Below are 21,374 nucleotides of genomic sequence, written 5' to 3'. Positions count from 1 at the left end.
TGAAAATTTCGTGATAAAATTCTATGCATAAAGTGCTTAAATTGAGGTTAGGGACTAAATCGAATAATTTGCAAAACTTGCATTCTAGAAGTTTTTAGCATGAAACTATTTTGGAATATTAATTAGGAGATCTTAAATGGTAACTTAACCAATTTTAAGTTCATGGACAAAATTAGGACATGGAAGGAATTTTTGAAAGTTTAGTAAGAAGGGGCATTTTGGTCATTTGGTTATTAACATTAATAAAAAGGTGAAAAAGATGATAAAATTGTATCATCTTCTTCAAGTTACCAGCAGAACCTTACCTCTCTCCATAGCTGGGGTTTCTTCAACTTTCAAGCTTCATAATCAAGAAGAGCGAAATTCGAGAGTAGATCGGGGAAAAGAAAAAGTAAAGGACTAAATTGTAAAGTTTAGTCACATTTTGTATCGAGGTAAGTTTACAGTAAATAAATGCAATATTCTTTTATTTTACATTATTATTGTCAATTTCCAGCATTTATATATTTATGTTATGAAAATATTTAAAGTCGAATTTAAGGTGAAGTGATGAGAGGAAAAGTGTTAGAAAGCCGGTTGAACCCTAGGAATGTTAGGATATTAGGGTTGATGAGCGAACGAAATGAGCCATGTAAGTCCATATTAGAAATATGGCTTTGGAGACAGGATTGAGCCATGTAAGTCCATATTATATATGGCATTGGAGACAGGAATAATTCATGTAAGTCCATGTCAAAGACATGGCATTGGCAGGATATTGATAGACAGGAACGACCCTAGTATCCTTAGTATTCCGAGTGGTTCAACGGGTCAGGATACGAGTTAAATTACAGTGAATTAACAGCAAAGGAAAAGTAGATTATACTTATGAAAAAGGAAAGGTCAGGAAAGAAAGAAGGTAAGGGAATAAAGAAGAAGATAGAAATTGAGAAGTAAAGAAATTTATGATGTTAGATGATATTATGCATAATTATCCATTATGTTGAATGTTGTGATTTATTTGCTTGTAAGCTTACTAAGCCTAGTGCTTAATCTCTTTATTTTCTTCTTCTTATAGTACTTATCTAGCCACTCGGGGATCGAAGGAAACGTCGGAGGCCGATCACACTATCAAAGAAATAACTCGGTATAATTAGACGTTTTGTTTTGTGTATGGCATGTATAGAAACTTAGCCACTTTTGGTATAATATGAACAATGAATGATGTGTAAATACTTGCTAGTGATTAGCTAATAAAATGGCCGATGATATGCATGTTTATTAATATGTATGATTGAATGGTGATTATCACATGAAAATTATGAAAAATGTGAAAGTAACCTAAAAACAGATTCAAGTAACAGCAATAATGTAACTTTGAAAAATCACTAAAAATTGTATAAACATAGTTTGAAGATGAATAATATATGAAATTAAAGCTTATTATGTCTATTTTCTTATGGAATAAGAAAAATAGGTAAAGGTATTATATTTCATGATATATCTGAGTTTTAGTGAAACAGGGTCAGAGCGATTTTTGGAACCCCTGTTTCAACTTTGGAAATTCACCATAAATTTTATAAAACTAATTAGAAGGTATACTTTATATGGTTATAATCCTTGTTGAGTCTAGTTTTAAGAGAAACAAACGGCTTAGTGATATGAATTTTTTACAGGAAGAAACATGGTTTGTAGTAACAAGAGGTTAGTGCAGTCGAGTTTTGAAACAGGGGAAACTTTAACTAATAAAATGTTCTAATTGGCCAAGTCAAAAATCTATGAAAAAAAATTAGTAGATATATATATGAGTCTAGTTTCAGGAAAAATTTACGGATCTTAATTTCGAGTTTCGGAACTCAAGATATGAATTTTTAGGCGACTACGATGCAGAATGGCAGCACATTCCGAAATGCTTAAATAAACAATTTAAACCTATGTAAGGGATAGAATAAGTTTAGTAATGCCTCGTGCTCGATTCTGGCAACAGTCTCGGGTAAGGAGTGTTACATAATAAACAAATGATAATAGTAATAATAATCAAACGAATTTCTAAACCCACATTGCCTTTACTCAAAGAGTTCAAAAATAATTTTAAACCACCTACTCAAAAAGTTATTGTCTTTTTAAGATCACTTTCTTGGCTACACCGCTCACACCGAAAACACTACTTATCTGCAAAGATTTAGTGAGGAGTGTGTGAGTTTAAACAAGCTCAGTGAATGTCGAAATAACCACAAAGCATGCACAACATCAAAGGTTAAGCAAGAGCATACTACAACATATTCACAACCATATTTTAATCAAGTTAAAATTACATGTTCCTATTTCATTAATTCATAAAAGTAGCATATGCCCTCTTATACAATTACACTCAACTCATATATATATATATATATATATATATATATATTATTTTACGATAATTCCTCAAAATAAAACAACATATTCATGCTTTAATAACTCACAAGTCTAGCTTATATATTCACATGCATTTACACACAACATTTTCATATATTAATCACTTTATGATAATTTGGCAACTTGGAAACATGAAACATGAAAGTGGACTCTATCACCACACATTGGATACACAGATCTCCATCACACCAATAACTCAAAGAGTCTAGCATGTCCCATAACTGTAGCATGAAACTAAACACTTTCCAACATACCAACATATCCTTATGAATGGAGCTTGGCTCAACATTCCCTTATCCCTCAAACTTGTCCCGGGGCCTCAATATGCAAATCACAAAGCACAAGGGTGAGAGCTCACTATGCCAACTAAATCCAACAGTTTCATAAGATCACAAGGCCAAAGTATCCCCAAATATGCATATTTAATTACTGTTCTTATGCACTTAATCTCTATTCATAAACATCAATTCACATAACAATTTGTACACAAAACACACTTATCAAATTCATTTAATTGCACTTTAAGTCCACAAATATGCTCATTGAGCCATCACATATCCGTTCACAAACGAATGCATTAAAAATCACTTTATCAAATACCACATACCAATAATCACTTACTTTACGTGTCACATTAGCATCACATTCCACAATTTGACATACATTATGCATATTTCATAACAAGACAAAGTATAAGAAAGGCTTACACTCAGAACTTAAGATAGGGGTTTAGGCTATTCCTAAGATCTCGATTAACACTATGAATCACGCCTACAAGCAGCAATTCCAAAATACTCACCGTTCACGCTTTTGCCTAATTGTCGAAAGCTTAAACTAACTTTTCCTTGCATTTTACCTTACTCGAAAAAAGTCTTAATGATTTCAAAGCTTCACCAAAGTAAATCACACAGTAAAAACAATTAATTAGCAATCATAACACACTTTAAACAAACAAAAATGCGGGTCTAAGGCTAGTTCCTCTTAGAATTGAATTTTCTTACTAGCATAGTCAAAACTTAAATATCTTACTCTCTACTCATTCTCATATCCTAAAATTAATTCCTATCATCTAATTACCCACCTAAGAATAATTCTCAGCCTTCAAACCACACAACACTGCTCAAATTCATGGTTTCGAAAATTCAACATACAATGCCCCTTTTAACGAAAACTCATGAAAACCTTCGAATTCTTTAACGAAACTATAAGGAGAGTTTAAAAACCTTCTAATCATATCAAAATGAGTTGAAAACACTTTGAAACATTGGTTTCATTCAAAATCCCAAATTTTACCATTAACGCCCCAAATTTCGTCATGTACACAAAACCTTTGAATATATTTGATTCAATTCATTAAAACTTGATTTAAATTACTAGACTACATCAAAAATTGTTAAAAATACAAAACCTTACTCCGATTGAAGAAAACAATATGAATAAAAATGGCTTTAATAGTGTTCTTGATGTTCCTCTTTGGCTTAAGAAAAGATTTGGTGTTTGGAAGATGGTAAAAATCAAAAGGATTAGAGTTTTGAGAATCAAAATTAGTGAATTGGGTTTTGGGGATTCAATTGACGGCAACAAGGGGAAGGGAATGTTTCTACTCTTCTTTTTTTTCACTTCAATATTAAGATGAAAGGGGGAAAGATGAGCTAATTTTTAAAACTTGGTATAATTGCTTTAAAGTTACTCTTAAAATAAACCCTTTTACAAAACAATCCTCTTTTAAAAATTGAAAGTCTTTTTCATACTATTTCATAATTTGGTTTAATTTCCAAAAAATATATTTTTAGGTTACCACATTTCGAATTTCCAAACTCAATTTTAAGCCAAAATTCTAAAACTACTCTCAAAACTTCTAGACCTAATTTTGGGGTGTGACAATAAGAATTAGGCATGCATTAGAAGAAAAATATTTTTTTCTCCCTTCAATCCATTATCTTTACAATTTTCATATTACCAAAATAAACTTAGAAGAGATCAAAATCGAAATAGTTGGATGCATGATGTCCACAAAATCAACTAAAAATCTGACTAAGGTAAGTGCACCTATCAATTAATAGTATAGCTACGGTGAGCAAAGATATTGTTCCCATGAACACTAAAAGTAAAAGTAATTATTGTCTTTTATTATTTAACCGATAAAATTGAGTGGTGGATTAAAACTAAAATTAACTAAATTAATTAATTACGAACATGATAAAAAAAATTCAGGAAAATAAACTATTAACAACTAAGAAGCGAAACAATGCCCAGGAAAGAATTCACCTAGACTTCATTTGCCACTATCAATCTAAATTACGCAATTTATTCATTTAGTATCTTGATCCGTAGAAATCCCTGAATTATGCTAATATCTCTTTTGAAAGTAAGAGCAACTTACTATAGGTTAATTAACTGAAATTTCTTTCTAATTAAAACCCCCATTATCGTAGTAACTCGATTTATGGACTCCCCTATTAGATTTGACTCTAATCCAGTAGATTTATGTCATCCTATTTCTAGTATTGCATGCAACTCCATTCAATTACGCAGGATCTACTCTTAAATAAGGTCTATTCCTCCTCTGATTTAAGCTCATCAAACATGGATCAATAATATAGAAATATCAAACCAAGAATTAAACATACATAATTGAGAACAAGATCTAATTATTTATTGTGTAAAATAAAAATCAAACGACAGAATCCATCATAAGGTTCATCTTCCTAGGTATTTAGAAAATTAATTCATGCTTGCAAATAAAAACATCCTAAAGACAATATAACCAAAAGAAATAAAGAAACTAATGATAATCTCCTAATAAATCAATTAGGAGTCTTCAATCTTGATGGAAATCTTCTTTAGAATTGGCTTTAATGGTATTTTTCGAGTTGTTTTTTTGAATATTCTATGATGTCTTTCTCCTATCTTCTTATTTTTGTCATATCTAGTTCTCAGAATGCCCGAAAAACCTAAAAATTGTATTTTTTTTCTCAGGTTTAGAGTGCAAATCGCGAAATCAATAAGGCCTGCCACATGATCGTGTGGCAGCCCGTGTGGCTCACATGGTCATGTGGCCAAGCCGCGTGAAAGGGGTCAGCCCGTGTGGATCCTGTAACTTGCTCTACTTTTCTTTTTTCTTTTTTTGCTCGTTTTTCACTCATTTTGTTCCCAAATGCTCTCCTAAGTAAAAAATATGAATTTAAAGGAATAGGAGCATAAAATTCACCATTAGCATCAAATAATCTCCCAAAAACGCATTAAGTATAAGACTAAAACATGTTACTTTTAGCACTTATCAATGCATTTGAAAACATATTAAGTATAAGGCTAAAACATGTTATTTTTAGCGCTTATCTATGCATTTGAAAACATACACCCAAATATTTCAACGAAATGACATGATTTTAATTTTTTGTAAAAATATTTTATTTATTTAAGGGCAAATTACCAAAATTGTAATAGCCCGTTTTCAATAGTGTTAGAAAAATACTGGTTTCAAGACCATAATTTTGACAAGTGTGTTATTATTTTAGTGTTTATTTAATGCCTATGGGATTATATTAAGGTCGTATTAAATTTTTGTTAAGAAATTTTGATGTTTAAATGGTTAATTAGGTAAAAATGACTAAATCATAAAAAGTGTACGAGTTGAGTTCTATTAGTTAAAGGGGTCCAATGGCTATGAAATCTTAAACTAAAGGACTTGAATGGTAAATATACCATTTAAAGTGTTAGTGGATGTGCATGGACAAGGTTTTATTGAAATTTTGATATTTTTTAAATGTTAAAATAGTAATTGAATAAATTAAACCTAAACTAAATAAAACAAATTGGTTTCATCTTCTCTAATCTCCTTCACCACCGAAAATTGAAGAAACGAATAGCCATTTTAGGGTTTGAAGATTTGACTAGTATAAGTACTTGCATGGTAAGTGATTTCGGTCTCGTTTTTAATGATTTTTATATTTTTGAGTTCATTTTAGCTGAATCTAGCTAGCCCGGGGTTAATTTGCAAAATTTTTAGAGGTTGAGGGACTTTCCATGGATGTTTTTGAATGTGTTTTTGATGTTTATTTTGTTAAGTGATTTTTATTGAATTTTGGAAATAGGAATTAAATTGTTAAAAGTATAAATCCATAGGTTTTGTTGCGAAATGTTGGTAATAATGGGTGTTTTCAAGGTCCCTTATAACTTTGGTTAAGTTGGATTTAGGTTAAAACGATTAGATTTTAAGTTATGAGCTTAAAGGCTAAATTGTGAAAAATCAATGTATTAGGGGCAATTTTGTAATTTTACATAAATGTGAATTATGGATTAAATTGAATTCTAGAAGTACTTAATTGAATAAAATTATTTATCTAGATCAAGATAAACCACAATCGGGCTTAAATCGAGGAAAAACTAAAGCTTTAGATTAGTGTTTGATTCTACTTTCACGCCATAGTTATCGAGGTAAGTTCTTATGAACTATAATCGTTTTAGTGTTAGTTAAATTGATTATTTGTTATTTTGTTTTAATATAATTGAAACTATATATAAATGTATCCATGCTATGATGAATTGATGGATAACGAGTTCTGGTTGAACCTTAAGAATTCTTAGGATACAAATGACATGTCATTAGGGATTTTAGGTTTCGGGTGCTGGTCTTGAGTGTCCTACTGATGGTTGAGGTCATGCATTTGTTGCTGATTCTCCATATCTCGTGTGAGCATTGATGTAAAAGAAATGTTACGGTTATATGGAAAGGCACACTATATGTGTAAGTATTCCTGAGTATCTAATGTAATTCTAGATGGTTCAATGGGTAAGAAAAGGAATGGAATGGTAAGTAGGTTAATGGAAATGTTCATGATTTTCTAAAAAGTTTGATGAATATGTAATGTATCTTATGAAATCTACTTATGATATAAATGAACTTATATGTGATGTCGATGAGCCTACTAACTTGTGAGCTTGATGGTGCTTGAATAGGTTTATACTAAGCTTATGGCATTGGTAATGGTTTATGCTTAATCTATGAAGTGTTAATGAAATGGTAAGTTATGTTTAAGTTTAACGAGCTTTCTAAGCCTTTGTTACTTATGTAGTTACTTTCCTTTATTTTATAAATTATCAGAAGCTTGATCGATTGGAAGCTCGTCTGAGACCTCTCACACTATCCAGTAATAATTTCGATAGATTTTGTGTATTTTGGCCAAGGTTAATAATGGCATGTATAAGATCTTTATAATGTATGTTTTGGTATGTTTAAGCTTTTGAGATTATGTTGGTTTGGTTCACTTTAATACCTTACCAAGTTATGTCATTTTGGTCACTTTTAAGTGTTTGTAAATAAGGTCTTTTGGTATGTTTTGGTGGCTTGAAAATGGTCTATTGTGGTAGAATGTAATGGTTAAGTGAATTAGGTTGTCTATTTGAGATATGGTCAAATTGCTTTAGTTTGATTCATAATATTTGATACAATTGTGGTGCCTTTGAATGTCATATTGGTTAAGTGATTTAGGATGTTTGAAATGGCATGTTTATGTGTGTTTGAATGATGTTTGAATCCCTTGAATGTATGCCCAAATGGTTTGAATGGTTAGGTATGAATTGGTTTTGAAATGGATTGATTTTAGGTATATTTTGGGTTCACACGGCCAGGGACACGAGCTGTCACACGGCTATGTGACACACGCAGCTTGGCGGCACAATCGTGTGTCATTTGAAATTTCTTAGTATTTCAAGTCAGTGAGTTATATGGCCTAACACATGGCCTAGCACACGGGGTTGTGTGGTAACTCAGGGAGTTACATGGCCTAGCACAAAGCCTAGCACACGGGTGCGTGTGGCAACTCAGTGAGTTACACAGGTGAGGGCACAGACTGGGACACGGCCGTGTGTCCTTTTGTTCGAATGTTACACAACCTGGGCTATGTCACACGGCTTGGCCACATGGCTGTGTGACCCCTATTTTTCCATTTTTTTCAACTTTTTCTTAAAACTTCTATTTTGTTTCAACTTAGTCTCGAATCACTTCTAAGCTATTTTTAAGTCTCGAATGCTCGATTTAGGGACAATATGCATATAATTGAATGGTTTATAGTATGATTAATTTATTTAAATGTTATGTTGTTAAATGTTTTCCAATTGAATAGTAATGCTCAGTAACCTTAATTTGGCAACAGAGATGGGTTAAAGGTGTAACATCCCGAAATAGGGCCTAGTCAGAATAGTGGTTTCGGGACCAGAAATCTGACATCAAAATATTTATTTTATGATTATTATGAGGCCTAGAATATGAGTTTATGCATGTGTTAAAGGTTCATGAAGAAATTCTGAGCATAAGATGTCTAATTGGAAATTAGGGACTAAATTGAATAAATTGCAAAACTTGGTTTCTAGAAGCAATTCGTATGAAATTGATATATATTATGAATTAGAAGGTATTGGAGAGCAATTTTCCAAATTCTAAATTTTTGGAAAAAAATGGGCTTGCATGAATGAAATTTTAAAGAAAGGGCATAAGGGCATTTTGGTCATTTGTCATTTTAAAGAATTAAAATGGGAAAAATCAAGCCAAAATCAGCCATTTTCTTCTCCATGGCTGCCAAAAATTGAATAGACACTATAGCTAGGGTTTTCAACATTTCCAAGCTTAATAGTAAGTGCCCCCAAGCCTTATTTTTAACTTTCTTTGTATTTTTGAAATCCCAGTAGCTTGATCTCTCCGTTTCTACCCAAATTTCATGCTAGGGTTCATGTTTAAAAATTTATCCGTGCATGATTTGCTTGTATTTTGATAGATTATGGAGGAATATGAAAGATTAATGTGTGTTAAACATCTTTTTCTAGTTGATTTTCATAAGAAACCCTTATAGGGACCATTTTGCAAAAGATGTAAATGTGTGGTAGAAATGAGAAATTAATGGATAATGTGGGCTACCATAAGAAGGAAAAGTGTTTAGCTAGGCTTGGGTAAGATAGAAAGTGTATGTGTTTCATTATCCGAGCCTAGGGACTAAATCGTAAAAATGTGATAGGTTAAGGGCAAAATGGTCATTTGGATCGGGGGTAGATATTAAACTCAAAATGTATAATGTAGTGTATAATCAGTTAATTTTGTTGTTATAGACCCCGAGGAACAAATTTTGAAGGTCGATCGAGGTAAACGCAAGGTTTTGGAGTAACCGAAACATAATCCCAAAAAGAATACCAGGTAAGTTCAGATAACTTAAAGTAAACCTAATATGTATAATTGCATGATTTATGAATGCATGATATTTGCAATTATTGATGGCATGAAAATGTATAAAATGCATCTTTGATAATGAATTGTTGATAACCGTCTCGGTTGAGGTTAAAAAGGGAATTCGATGGATAAACCATGTTTTACATGTAGAATGAGATCTTGCATGTGTTGCAGTAAGGATTTAGCCCGGACGGGTAATCCTTGATCTCAAGTATGAAAAGGAATCTAGCCCAGATGGGTGTTCCTTAAATGATCAAGCCTCCCGAAGAATATATGTGCATTGAGGATTTAGCCTGGACAGGTAATCCTATTAGGGTCTGAATTTATCCTGGACTGGTAATTCAGATCCGAGCTTATTAAGGGTGTTTGTCTCTATAAGGGATTTAGCCTGGACTGGTAATCCCGACATCACCTTATGAGTTTATGATATGGGGGATTTAGCCTGGACTGGTAATCCTGCCATGAGATGTGAGGTTCGCGGGAGTGTATATATGGAATGATCATTCGTATGAATTGACGGATAAAGGGTATTCCATCAAGATTTGCTAGAAACTCAACGAGATTAACATTGGATATATATATATATATATATATATATATATATATATATATATATATGAATGAAATATTAAATGATGAGCTCATCTAGTTAAATTACATGATATATGAAAATGTGACTAACTCATTGATTGAGTGCATATGATAGGAAATCATTTCATAATGGATGATTTCATGAATTGAGCCTAGATGTATGCTAATTACTCGGTAAGTTTACTTTCCGATTATTCGAGCTTACTAAGCATGTAAATGCTTACCCCTATCTTTTTCCCTACTTTACAGAGCTCGAGGACTTATAAGGATTAGAAGACAGTTGGAGAACCAACACACTATCAACTAGCTAAGCTTTGGTATAAGGACGCTTTTACTTTGTTAATGGCATTTATAGGATTTTTGAGTATTTTGTTATATGTGTCATTTGATTTGCCAAATGAAGGCATGTAGAAATATATTTATCTCTTTGTATATAGCCATAAAAGTTGGCTTAATTTAAGTAGGCTATGCCGTGTGAGACACACGGTCCATCCCTATGGGCGTGTGGTATGACCGTGTGTCCCTTGCACCTAAAACCCTAAGCTAAATTAGCACACAGGTAGGACACACGGGCGTGTATCTTGGCCGTGTTAATTTAACAGAATGCTCAAGTTTTAGACACGGGATAAGCCCACGGGCGTGTGAGTCCACATGGTCCACCTACACGGGCGTGTTTCCCTTTATGGTCCACCTACACGGGCGTGTTTCCCTTTATGTTAAGGAAAATTTTCTGAGTAGCCTAAGGTTAATCGAACGTGCCCGTATTTGTCCCGTATTGCTCTCTGATATGTTATAGGTCTCGAAGGCCTATACAAGGGACGAGATGTTCATGATTGAAAGGTTTTAAATTCAAATGAATTTTGTGATCCAAGTTAGTATACTGAAAGTGTAAAGCTCCGGTAATGCCTCGAGCCCTATCCCGGTGTTGGATTCGGGCTAGGGGTGTTACAAAAGGTGTTACAAAAATAGTCACATTTGTTTGCCTCAAATTACATTTTAGTCACTTATGTTTAAAATGTTACGTTTTAATCACTTACGTTATCGTTTTGTTACGAAATGGCCACTGAGTTGTTAACGGTTGTTACTGGTGTAATGGAAATCTAAGGTGGCCCATTATTTCATCATATCAAACTAAAATTTGAGATCAAATTACACAACTAGTCCCTGTAACTTTTTTTAAAAAAATTATTTTTTTTATTTTCCTTCTCTTCTTCTTCCTTTTATTTTTTTCCCTTCTCATATTTTTTACTGCAGAAACATAATATTGTCTCTAAAGGTTAAAATTTTAACCATATCACGCTCTCCATCTTTAGAGAATTTTTCAATTTTACGGGTGCTAAGATATATACCCATCTTTTTTTCTGCAGTTGAATAAATCATGTTAAAATTTAACATCTTTTAAATTCAATTGGCGTATTAGATCCCCATGTTTTGTAGCTAAAGAAAATTTAGAGGGAAATTAATAACTACACACAATAGAAATTCTTAAGCGAAATCAAAACTTAATATTGAATAGTAATAAAAAATTGAAAGTTGAAAGAAGAGAAATAAGTAAGCAGGTAAGAACATGAAGCTAGATTGAATGCTAAGACTAAAAGAACCATAAAATCTTCACTGGGAAAGCTAGGCAACAAACTAAAAAGTCACTAACTTTGCGAAGATCAAATTAAGGTATTACATAACAAAATATGAGAAACCCAAATTTTAATTCGATGCATAAAGATGAAATAACACAAGATTCAAACGAGAAAAAGAATGAAAATTTACAAACAAAAAATAAAATGATGCTTTGTTAAAGACTTGTAAGTAATATCCTTACATGCCCAACTAAGGAAAGCCCTACAGAAATTTTTAGGAAATTGAAAGGAAAAATGAGGGATTATGAGATGAGACAGACATGAATTGAAACATTAAAAGAAAAAGGATAAAGAAATAAAGCAGGAAGAAGAAGAGGTAGAAAAAAGAAAAAGAAAATCAAAGAGTTTTATTAAATTTTCTTATTTTGGATTGAATAAAAGTGATTATGTAGTGATGAATTGACATTTGATTAAAATTTTAATTTTAACCTTTAGTCACAATATTCTGCAGTGAAGAATATGAAAAGAGAAAAATAAATGGGAAGTAGAAGATAAGGAAAATAAAGAAATAAAAAGAAAATTTTAATTGTTCAAAAAATAAAAGTTAAGGAATTAGTTATGTAATATGACCAAAAATTTTAATATGATATGATGAAATAATAGGCCACATCATATTGCCATTATACCATTAAGAGACTATTTCGTAATAAAACGATAATTTAAGTGACTAAAATATAATATTTCAAATATAAATGACTAAAATATAACTTGAAATAAGTAAAATAATTATTTTAATAATTTATTTTTATTTAAATTTACGAAGAATAGGTTAAAACTTTATGAAGAACTCAAAATTAAAATTTGAATATTCTAACAACAAACGACAAAAACGATTTACGAGTTATCATCATCAGCATGCCGTTATTTTTCACTTTCTAGTTTAAATTATAGCATGTGAGACAGTATGAGGTCAGATATGATATTAAAGGGTTGATCCAATCTTTTTAGAACATTGAAAAGATGGCTTCCTTTGTTCCTACCGTAAAGTTGGCAGCCTACTACTTTTTCTTCCTTGTGGACCATAAATCATCTAATCCCAACCATTTCCATTTCTTTAATTGCATTTCAACTTTGTTTTTATTTGAGAGCGCCTTATCACTTTAACTTTAGTCTTTGAAATTGCAAGGAATTTTTGCCTCCTTCGCCTTTATTCCTTTCACTTTTTCCTACCAATTATTTATATTTCCCCACTTACACACTGAATTATCAGACATTATTATATTTGAAATCAAATTACATTTTATTTTTTATTTAAAAATAAGTAAATTAATTTTACATATTATATCTAAGAGTAAATTGGTATTTTTGTTAAAATTTTTATTCATTATTGTTGTTAAAAATTGATCCATATATACATTAGTATTAGGTATACATGACACATTGTGTGTCACTATCTCATTATTTTGTCAGCCATACTAGTTTTTAAAAGTACAAATAGATGGAATTTTCAAGTGAAATGACTAATGTACAAAGATTAATTTACTATTTTTTAAATTTAAAAAACAAAATACAATTTAATTTTTAATACATACACTTACATTATACTTTTACTGCCTATACATATATAAATATGATAAATGCAGTAAAATACAAAGGATACCATTAACTTAGAAACAACACGAATCTTGTTTTTAAAAAGATTGTTGGATTGCATCCTCAATGATGTGCATCTGATGAAGGAAAAACAATTTTTGTTATATTCAGTACTTAGTCAATATTATTGAACCGTGAGCTCAGTGTCGGCATTGCAGCACAAGATAAGAACAAAGTTATAATTGAGATGATTCAGAATCCTTGAAATGGACCCCTTTTCCCTTTCCTTCTTCGGAAGCAAACATCAGTAGCAATAAGCGAGGAACATGTCTTAAAACTATTGACATGATGCAAGGTCAAGGAATAGTTGTATATTTTGGTTAAATAAAATGCTTTTGTCCCTTGAAGCAAAGCTAAAGGACCATTCGGCTTATTTCAAGATTGGAACTAACATTATGACACCAAACATGTAGATATTATTGGGTCAACCATTGTCTACTCTTTCCTCGGAGAAAAGGAAAAACAAATCCCTCATAAAGGAATAGCCCACCACGAAAAACAAATAAGGTAGTAGTGATCTCCCGTTCTCCATCCACTTTCTAGACTGCTGTTTTTATTTTGCAAATTACTTGTTAAATGGACTGTCATTTAATTGTACCGTAAGGCATGAGGATATGGTCCAAACCTCCATGTGGTTAGGTTTCCTTACCCGATTTCCATTGACTTCCATTAACATTACTTTTTCAATTTAAGGGGAATATATTATATATACCATGATGGCCAGAGCTAGACTTGTTTATATTTCATGGCTAGCAACTGCAAATTACAATAATATAAAGTATGGAACAATTAGAATTTGGTAATCTAAATGAATATTTTGTCCAATAAAGAGATCTCTAACTTTGGAAATTCAGAATTGTTCTCAATTAGATAAGCTTTATATGCATTGGATTCCCCGCAATTTACTAATAATTTCTTCTAAGGTTGAAAGAAAATTTGACCTTTCAATCGTTTTTTGAAGTCAAACAATTTGAAATATAGTTTCATCACTGATTTAGAAATGTTATATGCATGGCATGATAATGTATTTTTTAATATCCTTCCTATGGTTGAAATTTCATTACATCCCATTTCTTGAAAATCAAACCTAATAACACCGAAACAGATGGCTAGCTGTCTTCATCATAACACCTCCCATATTTCTTTATCAACCCGGGTATTCAATTTTGAATGGAACCATGTAGAAAAATCACTATTAATGGTGCTTTATCTGTTTCATCTTTGACATACACTAAAGCTCTACACTTCTCTTCCCTTTTGTCTCTTTCTTGCCTCTCTGTTCTCACTGTCTTCTTCTTCTTCACTTAACAGTGACTTGATTTGTAATGGATTGTTGTCTTTGAGCTTGCTTTTGTTATTAAACGAAGAAACCCTGCAAGATTTCAGCCTAGGGAAAAGATGAGTATCTGTCAGTTTCTGTTCTTTTTCTTTCCTTTGTTCACACTCTACACTCCAATGTCGGTTCATGCGAACACAGAGCTTAGATCTTTAATGGAACTGAAGGCTTCTTTAGACCCAACAAACAAGATCCTCGAGTCATGGAAAAGCGATGGTGACCCTTGCAGTGGTTCCTTTGTCGGTGTGGCTTGTAATGAGCACCGTAAGGTGGCTAACATTTCGTTACAGGGAAAGGGTCTTTCTGGTCAAGTCTCGCCTGCTATTGCGGGGCTCAAATGTCTCTCTGGTTTGTACTTGCATTACAATTCTCTGTCTGGGGAGATACCTAAAGAACTCTCCAATCTTCAAGAGTTAACTGATCTTTATCTTAATGATAATAATCTGTCCGGCACCATTCCTCCTCATATTGGTAACATGGCTGCTTTACAAGGTTAGTTCATCATTTGGCTTCTGAATTTTCGTTTATTCTTACTTTTCAAAGTAGTAACAGTAAATCTTTTGCCTTGTAGTTGTGGATTTATGTTGCAATCGGTTGACAGGGAATATACCTACAGAGATAGGGGATTTGAAGGGATTAAGTGTTCTTTCTTTGCAACGAAATAGACTAGATGGTAAAATTCCAGCTAGCTTAGGGAACTTGGTAATGTTAAGAAGACTTGATTTGAGCTACAATCGTCTCTTTGGTGAAATTCCTACAACATTAGCTAATATTCTACAATTGGAAACTCTAGATGTTCGAAACAATACGCTATATGGAAACGTTCCTTCAGGTAAAATTGATTAAATATTGTTCATATATAATAATTCACGTTCTTTGTGTTAACTTAATACTGATTTGTAACCTGTAATGAATGAAAACCAAGGGCTTAAGAGGTTAAACGGAGGGTTCCTTGGTGACAACAATAGAGGTCTATGTGGAACAGGCTTTCCAACATTGAGAGTCTGTTCACGTTTTGACAATATGAACATCAACCAGCTTGAACCTTTCCGATCTGATCTGAATGACACGGTTCCAGGGGTTAACTCGCATATAGTACATAACCAAGGACATTGCAACCACACTCATTGCTCGAATCCGCTGAGATTCCCGAAATTACCTATTATTACAGGGGTTATTACAGTCGGTTTTGTTTTTATGTTTGCTGTATTTCTTGCAATTTTCCACTACCGTAGGAAGAAACAAAAGATTGGAAACACATGTGAATCTTCTGATGGGCGGCTTAGCACTGACCACCAAGCAAAGGAACTTCAAAGGAATGGAAGTGTTTCTCCGCTTGTAACACTCGAATATTCATATGGATGGGATCCATTAGGTGATGGATGGGACAACATTGGATTTTCCAAGGAACATTTAGATAAGTTCAGATTCAATCTAGAAGAAGTCGAGTCCGCAACTCGGTGCTTTTCCGAGTTAAACTTACTAGGAAAGACCAATTTCTCGTCAGTCTACAAAGGAGTACTAAGAGACGGTTCTGTTGTAGCCATTAGGAGCATAAACGTAACCAGCTGCAAATCAGAAGAAGCAGAGTTTGTTAAAGGCTTGTACTTATTAACCTCCATGAGACATGAAAACCTCGTTAGGCTTCGAGGGTTTTGTTGTTCAAAGGGCAGAGGCGAATGTTTTCTCATTTATGACTTTGCTTCTAAGGGAAACCTGTCTAAGTATCTCGATGTTGAAGATGGAGGTGAACCGGTTCTTGACTGGCCAACAAGGATTTCCATCATCAATGGCATCGCAACAGGTATCGGATATTTGCATAAAAGTGAAGCAAGCAAGCCACCCATAGTCCACCGCAACATATCTGTAGAGAAAGTACTGATTGACCACCAATTTAGCCCATTGATCGCGGACTCTGGTCTCCATAAGATTCTTGCTGATGACATTGTGTACTCAGCTCTTAAAGTAAGTGCAGCCATGGGTTATCTAGCACCAGAATATGTTACCACAGGCAGATTTACAGAAAAGACTGACATATTTGCATTTGGAGTGATTATTCTCCAAATCCTGTCTGGTAAACTTCAACTCACAAGCTCAATGCGATTGGGAGCGGAATGTAGCAGGTTTGAAGATTTTGTTGACGCAAATCTAAAAGGAGAATTTTCGGAATCGATGGCTGCTAAGCTGGGGGAAATTGCACTTCGTTGCACCAATCAACACCCTAACGATAGACCATGCATGGAGACAATAATCAAAGAGCTAAATGACATTTCATGATTTCTTGATGTACATTCTTTTTTTATACCCACAAAGCGATGAAATGATAGGATCAAAGAGGTTTATTACTGCTTTTGGTTGGTTGTTTATGGTATCATTTCGACATAAACTAGAACTATCAGTTAACCACGCAAATCATTAAGATTTTTAATGGTATCATAATATATTATCAATTTGTTACTACTTTTTTTTAGCATATTAATATATTACTTACTTAAAAGATTAAGTAAATAATTACTTAAATTAATAAAAATTAATTATTATTTAATCAAATAAATTTCCGAAAAAAGTTAAATCCCTGCATAAACAGTAGGATTGAACAAAGAAACCAAAAAAAATCAAAAAATCAATTCAAACTAATGCATTGAGATAAAATGAGTACCTTATTTGTTACTACCTTATTTGTTTCAAGTTAATGTTATCATCCAAACTTTACAGTTCATTTCAAGTTTAGTTTTTTCACAAAGTAATTCATTTTATCCAACTCAGACCGAATGAAAAAAATTATTTAAAGAATTAGTCCTAATAAAATAGTGGATGGACCCTTTCGATATCTATATGTACTAATTTATGTAATCCAGTTACTATGTTATTTAAAAAAACTAAATATCGTCATACTAAAAGTTATTTAATTCACTTTATAAATGTATAAATGTATAAATAAATTTAGAGCACATATTATGATTATTATGAAAAAATTAAAAATTACAATATTAAAGTTTAAAATTTTCAAACTCCTTCAAATCAAACCAAACCATAATTACTGATTTCAAATATTTGGAATTTACTATTCAATTTTAAAATCAGAAAACAAAAATACAATTCAATTTAAATTTTATCCGAAACCCAAATTAAACCCAACCATACACACAGCAACAACTTAACACTAGTATGGCATTAAAAACTTCAAACAAAACTAACAGTTATAATGTTTCTATTATTTTAAAAGTGATGACATTAGAAATGGACACGTAAGTAGAAGTAAAAATAATAATTTATCCAAAAACAAAATTTGTATTTGACTTTTCTCGGTTAATTTAGTAAAAAATGTAGGGGTTTTTTTTTTAAAAAAATGTCAATTTTTAGAAAATTAAGAAAATAGATAAATTTTGAAGAGAGTGTCTGAAAATGTGTCTAGCTAGACCTATTTTTTGCGTAGTTGGCAGGAAAGTGCGCCTAGCTGAAAGTGTTTTCCTCTTAGTTAGCAAGAAAGTATGTCAAGTTGGGCCCTTTCCTCCAATAGTAAATTTCCAACGGTCAAATTTCAAATCTGACCAATAGTAAAATTATAAATAAACCAATGGTAACTTCTTTTCTATATAAACGCAGGCCGTTCTCCACTCTTTTCATTCAAATCCAATTCTCTCCGTTCTCTCTATTCTCTCAAGATTAATTCTAATTTTTCCAATAAATTTCTATAAAAACATTCTAGTTTTACTTTATTATTTCGTAAATTATTCATTTTAATTAATTTTTCACGAATGACAAATTCTCTTATTCGTTTTGACGACAAGCACATTTGCGCCGTGTAATTGGCCATCGTAAGGAAAAATTTATATTTTTATTAATCTTAATTAATTTAATTTTAAATTTTTTAAATTTATAATTTATTTTGTTGATATAAATAGACAGATGATCGGGTTTTGGAAGGGTTCATACACAATTGATCAAAGAGTGCACCTAATGCAATTCGTCATCATTTGCAAAATGCGAGGTTCTTACATGCGTCTCGTATGCTCGGGGGTTGTAAATTGTATTCCACATTTATCAGCGCATTGGTAGAAAGATAGAGACTCGAGACACATATATTCCATCTTCCATACGGTGAGTATACAATCACAATGGAGGACATGGCTTTACAATTAGTCTTACTAGTGGATGGGGGAGTTGTTACAAGGCCAGTGATCGTTCCCGATAGGAAGGACCTTTGCGACGCACTATTAGGGAAGGTGCAGAACAAGTTTCAAAGTGGTTGGATGGAGACAAAATGGTTGGAAGATAATTTCGGTGAACTTGATGAGCACGCGACTATCCTAAAAAATGAATAATATGCCCAAGCATTCATCCTGAGGTTAATCAGGGACCTTCTAATGCCCGATAAATCTCAAAATTTAGTACACATAAGGTGGCTATTACATCTGGTTGACTTCAAAGAATGCGGTCAACTCAGTTGGGGATCAACCGTGTTGGCCACGTTGTATCGAGAGTTGTGCTGGGCAACTAAACCGGATTATAACAGCCCATTTTTAGTGAAATCAGAATAATGTTTTCGGGACCACAAATCCGAGTCAGAAAGAAAATTTATTTTAATAATATTTCATGGTCTGCATTATGATAGGAAAGACGTATAAAAGCTTTGATAAGAAAATTTTACCAATTACATGTTTAATTGTGGAAAGGACCAAATTGCATAAAATGCAAAAGTTGAATTCTAGTAGCTATAAGTATCAAATAGTTATAGAATTCAAAATTTGAGGTCCTTATATGGTAATTAGACCATTAAAGAAAATTTATTAGATATTTTAGGTGAATCATCCATGGAAAATTAGAAAAGAAAAGGACTAAATTGAAAAGTAGAAAAATTAAAAGATGATAAATTAAATAAAGGTTTAATATCATCATTTTATATCATCTTCATCCCCAAATACATGGAAATCCTAGAAAAGAGAAATCAAGCTTTCTTGGCTTAATTAGGTAAGTAATCATGTCTTGTTTTTAGTAATTTTTATATTTTGAAATCTGAATAACCCAATCTAGCTATTTTAGGGATCAATTTGTAAAAATATTAAAGTATTGAAAATTTTCCATGGATGAATATGCTAAAAATATGAAATGTATGGTAGAAAATAAAAGGTTGTTGATAGATAAACAACTTTTGTAAAGTGAATTTTTATGAAATTGTGATTTAGGGACTAAATTGTAAAGATGTAAAATTCATGAAAATTTTCTGATTTTTATTAAATATATTGTTGTAAATGTTATATGTAAAAATAGGTTAGGCTTGGAATAAGGAGTAAATTGCATGAATTTCATTTTTCGAGCCTAGGGACGAAATTGTCATTTATGAAAATTATAGGGGCAAAATGGTAATTTTTCCTAGGATGTGAATTGAATTAAATTGAGTATGAAATGGATTAAATTGATGTTAAATCATTTATATAGATCCAAAAAGACCTAATACTGAGTTAGATCGAGGAAAACAAAAAGTATTAGATTAGTAGATCCTTATATACGAACGTTTATCGAGGCAAGTTCGTGTAACTAAATTATGTATATTTTCATGTTTAAATTGAATGTTGTATATGTGAATTATGAATTTGTTATGTATATGAAATTGGTTATATATCCGACATGCTTAAGAATTAATTAAGTCCCATTTGAATAGATGAAATTCGATAGATACAAGTTTTTTCCCGAATTGGGTGTGGTCTTGCATATGTTGTGGACACACCACATCTCAAAAGAGCATCCTGTTATTAACCCTTTCGAGCTTCCTGTTATATGGTTCAGCAAGCTTCCCGTTATAGCTCTTCGGAGCGTCCCAATAAGTTGTAATCCTACATGTGTTGTAGACACACCTTAGCTCTTATGAGCATCCTGATTATAGGCTCTTTATGAGCTTCCTGCTAAATTGGCTCTTTGTGAGCTTCCCAATAATGCTTGCTTGAACTTCCTAATATATGGCTATCCGGAGCTTCTAGTTACATGGCTCTTTGTGAGCTTCCTGATAGGCTCTTTGTGAGCTTCCCGATATGGTTCTTTGTGAACTTCCCAATTATGACTCTTATGAGTTTCCCGTTATATAGCCTAAATAAGCTTCCTGAAATGGCTCTATGTGAGCTTTCCGTTACAAAGCTTGAGATTGTACTTCCCGATTATATACTCTAAAGAGTACCCTTTGTGTAAGAATTAGCAGATTAATGATAAGTACATCTTGTGTGTACTACCTGAATATCCATTGGTATTTCAATGATTCAACGGACAAAACTCTTAATATGAGAAAATATGAGAATTAAATGAATTATATCTTGAATATCCTTGAAATACCTAGAAGTGGATGTATGATGAGCTCATCTTTGTTTTCTTGATAAATATATAACATTCCATGGCTAACTTCTTTGGCGTGAGCATGTATTTAGGCAATTGGCCACATAGTTTTGAATGCATGTTTGTATGCTTACTTTAAATGAATATGATTGGTAAGTTAATTTCCTGTTATATGAACTTACTAAGCATTTGAAACGCTTACTTGATTTTCTTTTCTTTGTTTTATAGTGCTCGGAAGCTCATAAAGGTTGGAATCAGTCGAAGCATCATCACACTA

The 21,374-nt window shown here is 32.3% G+C and overlaps 1 protein-coding gene and 1 long non-coding RNA gene across 2 annotated transcripts; both read left to right on the top strand.

Annotated features, from left to right (window-relative positions):
- The first annotated feature begins 267 nt into the window (after positions 1 to 267).
- On the top strand, positions 268 to 1,212 carry LOC128279460 (uncharacterized). Its single transcript, XR_008269646.1, has 2 exons — positions 268 to 434; positions 1,058 to 1,212. It is a non-coding gene; the product is annotated as an uncharacterized LOC128279460 (long non-coding RNA).
- Positions 1,213 to 14,462: 13,250 nt separating this feature from the next.
- Positions 14,463 to 17,230, top strand: LOC108469194 (LRR receptor-like serine/threonine-protein kinase RGI5). Its single transcript, XM_017770090.2, has 3 exons — positions 14,463 to 15,265; positions 15,345 to 15,605; positions 15,699 to 17,230. The coding sequence occupies exons 1-3, from the start codon at positions 14,836 to 14,838 to the stop codon at positions 17,048 to 17,050; spliced, it is 2,043 nt and encodes a 680-aa protein (XP_017625579.1). The 5' UTR covers positions 14,463 to 14,835; the 3' UTR covers positions 17,051 to 17,230.
- Positions 17,231 to 21,374: the final 4,144 nt, after the last annotated feature.

Source organism: Gossypium arboreum, chromosome 8 (genome assembly GCF_025698485.1).
Source record: "Gossypium arboreum isolate Shixiya-1 chromosome 8, ASM2569848v2, whole genome shotgun sequence".
Lineage (NCBI taxonomy): Eukaryota > Viridiplantae > Streptophyta > Magnoliopsida > Malvales > Malvaceae > Gossypium > Gossypium arboreum.
This window is presented reverse-complemented; position numbering and strand designations above follow the sequence as displayed.

What these genes read in the sequence shown, in the direction of transcription:
- LOC108469194 (XM_017770090.2), top strand. Translation starts at nt 14,836, where the DNA reads ATGAGTATCTGTCAGTTTCTGTTCTTTTTCTTTCCTTTGTTCACACTC. An exon ending in TAACATGGCTGCTTTACAAG is followed by an intron (nt 15,266 to 15,344) that starts GTTAGTTCATCA and finishes TTTGCCTTGTAG; the next exon opens with TTGTGGATTTATGTTGCAAT. An exon ending in ATATGGAAACGTTCCTTCAG is followed by an intron (nt 15,606 to 15,698) that starts GTAAAATTGATT and finishes ATGAAAACCAAG; the next exon opens with GGCTTAAGAGGTTAAACGGA.